We start from the raw sequence: 1,122 nt of genomic DNA, 5'->3' as shown, positions 1-1,122 counted from the left end.
TCATTCATTCATTCCTTACGAAGCAAATGCTGTAGTTATGAATGGGTTATTAATCACTGACTCTCCGAATCGTTCAAAGCCGCAGATTCGTTCACTAACGCAACACCGCTGTGTGCCGCTTGGAGACGCACACCAGATGATACGGATTTCGTTGGAACTATTATTTCGTTGCAAAATAGAACAAACATGACAATATTCTGTTCAAAATGTAGGCTACATTTAAAATGTAAAATGTTCACTTAATATTACCTTTTTTGTTGAACTGTTGTAAAAATTAATGTCACATTTGCCATCGTTTGGATATTCAGGGAAATGTGCATTCTTGCTCGTATCTTAAACATGAAACAATAGCACACACAGAGTGTGTCTGTATCGAGGAGAGTTTAAATCGATCTCAGTGTACAGTGCGTGTCGATATTTGCTCTTCATGCTATTAAGTGAAGATCTACTTTAAAGAGCCACTGAACAGCAGCGCGATCTGCCGAAGCACAGAAGAGGTAAGCTGATTGGATATCATGTATTTGACCGTTTAACGTTACAGCACCCCCATTTTCCTGTTTGTACATTAGAAGCGGCATGTTGCTTGTCAGAAATGCGTTCGGTTTTAATGCTGCTTTAAGTTGGGGTATTAAATGAAAGCCAAAACTCAGACTTTTGCTCCGTCATCTCACTACCCGATATAGGAGCGCGCAGGAGGCGTGTCGCGGCGCTCGTGACGTCAGGCGCCCCGCGTGCGATTATTTTGAACGGGGGTCAAGATGGCGGAGGAGAGCAGCTTGAAGCGCCGGAATCACGCCGGACAGAACTGCAGCGCCAGCCGCTGTCACGAAGGTAAACACGGCGGGGAACGGCGCGATCGGAGCGCGTTTACACCGGCGCGGCGCGTTCTAGGCGTTTGGCGGGAGACGCGAGCAGGCCAGCGATTGCGTTGCGGCAACATGAATAATAATAGAATTAATTCACACAGCGTCGGAATGAAATAAACATCACTAAATGTCAGTATTAATAGCGCGTCGATGAGAGGAATCAGTGAAATCAGAAAATCACCTGAGGACTGATGCTGCGGATGATTTCTGATTCCAGTCAGTGTGTGTGTGTGTGTGTGTGTGTGAGAGAGAGTGT

The 1,122-nt window shown here is 45.7% G+C and overlaps 1 protein-coding gene across 2 annotated transcripts in view; it reads left to right on the top strand.

The window, feature by feature from the left end:
* The first annotated feature begins 707 nt into the window (after window positions 1–707).
* Window positions 708–1,122, top strand: part of zgc:158270 (atlastin-2) — an 18,852-nt gene continuing 18,437 nt past the window's right edge. For both annotated transcript variants that reach the window (XM_016492256.1, XM_016492255.1), the window contains exon 1: window positions 708–831. In XM_016492256.1, the coding sequence (XP_016347742.1) occupies window positions 759–831 (73 nt within the window). In that variant the 5' untranslated portion in view covers window positions 708–758. The remainder of the gene's footprint in view (window positions 832–1,122) is intronic.

This window comes from Sinocyclocheilus anshuiensis, unplaced genomic scaffold (assembly GCF_001515605.1).
Source record: "Sinocyclocheilus anshuiensis isolate Anshui unplaced genomic scaffold, SAMN03320099.WGS_v1.1 scaffold1200, whole genome shotgun sequence".
In the NCBI taxonomy this organism is placed as follows: Eukaryota; Metazoa; Chordata; class Actinopteri; order Cypriniformes; family Cyprinidae; genus Sinocyclocheilus; species Sinocyclocheilus anshuiensis.
Note: the sequence above shows the minus strand (reverse complement) of the source record. Positions and strands in the feature narration are given on the sequence as shown.